This window comes from Haplochromis burtoni, unplaced genomic scaffold (assembly GCF_018398535.1).
Source record: "Haplochromis burtoni strain Fernald_Lab_line unplaced genomic scaffold, NCSU_Asbu1 Contig_2054, whole genome shotgun sequence".
Taxonomy (NCBI): Eukaryota; Metazoa; Chordata; class Actinopteri; order Cichliformes; family Cichlidae; genus Haplochromis; species Haplochromis burtoni.
The window spans coordinates 12932-13712 of NW_024584415.1; the positions used below are offsets into that span (position 1 = coordinate 12932).

Sequence of the window (781 nt, forward strand, 5' to 3'; positions counted from 1 at the left end):
TTTGAAGAGTTTTACCGTCCAGGGTCAGGCTGTCCTGCTCCTTTGGCTGTTTGGCCGCATTAGCCGCCTCCTCTTCAGGCATCTCCACGTCCTGCGGCTCTGGGCCCACCTCCTTCGGCTCCTTTGGCTTCTCTGCCTTCGAGTCCCGGTCCCGGCCTCCCGCCTTGTCGCGTCGTTTGGCCGCGGTCTCCTTCATGCTGTGTCTGGGTGGATGAAACCGAACCGAGCTGAACCACAATGACTGGACACTATTCTGTGGCGCAGAGGATTCTGGGATATGACAGGCAGAAGCAGAAGAGAGCGGAAACAGCAGCGCAGGCTCGATAATCGATCACAGATGTGTGTGTGTGTGTGTGTGTGTGTGTGTGTGTGTGTGTGTGTGTGTGTGTTCCTGTCTAGCTATCTTTGTGAGGACCGAAATCTGTCACTTGTGAGTCACACACTCACCGGTCCTCACAAGTTTGAGACCTTTTTGAGGCTGGGTTACAATTAGGTTATGGTTAGGTTTAGGGTCAGGGTTAGGCATTCATTTTTAATGGTTAGGATTAGGCTAAGGGGCTAGGGAAGGCATTATGTCAATGAAGGTCCTCACTAAGATAGCTGAACGGGTGTGTGTGTGTGTGTGTGTGTGTGTGTGTGTGTGAGATGTGTTTTAGTGCGTTGCATTGATCCGCGGATTTCTGACATATGAAAGTCTGACCCTGCAGGGATCCATAGACTGTGCCGAACACACTGTGATTTCTGATGTTATTTGAATATGAAGTGGCGAACATAACGATGG

General features: G+C 51.0%; 1 protein-coding gene across 1 annotated transcript in view; it reads right to left on the minus strand.

Annotated features, from left to right (window-relative positions):
• psmd3 (proteasome 26S subunit, non-ATPase 3) overlaps positions 1-321 on the minus strand; it is a gene marked incomplete in the record, with an annotated part of 6441 nt that extends 6120 nt beyond the window's left edge. Inside the window, 1 exon segment of the mRNA XM_014331332.2 lies at positions 16-321. Coding sequence (XP_014186818.1) covers positions 16-196 — 181 coding nt within the window.
• Positions 322-781: the final 460 nt, after the last annotated feature.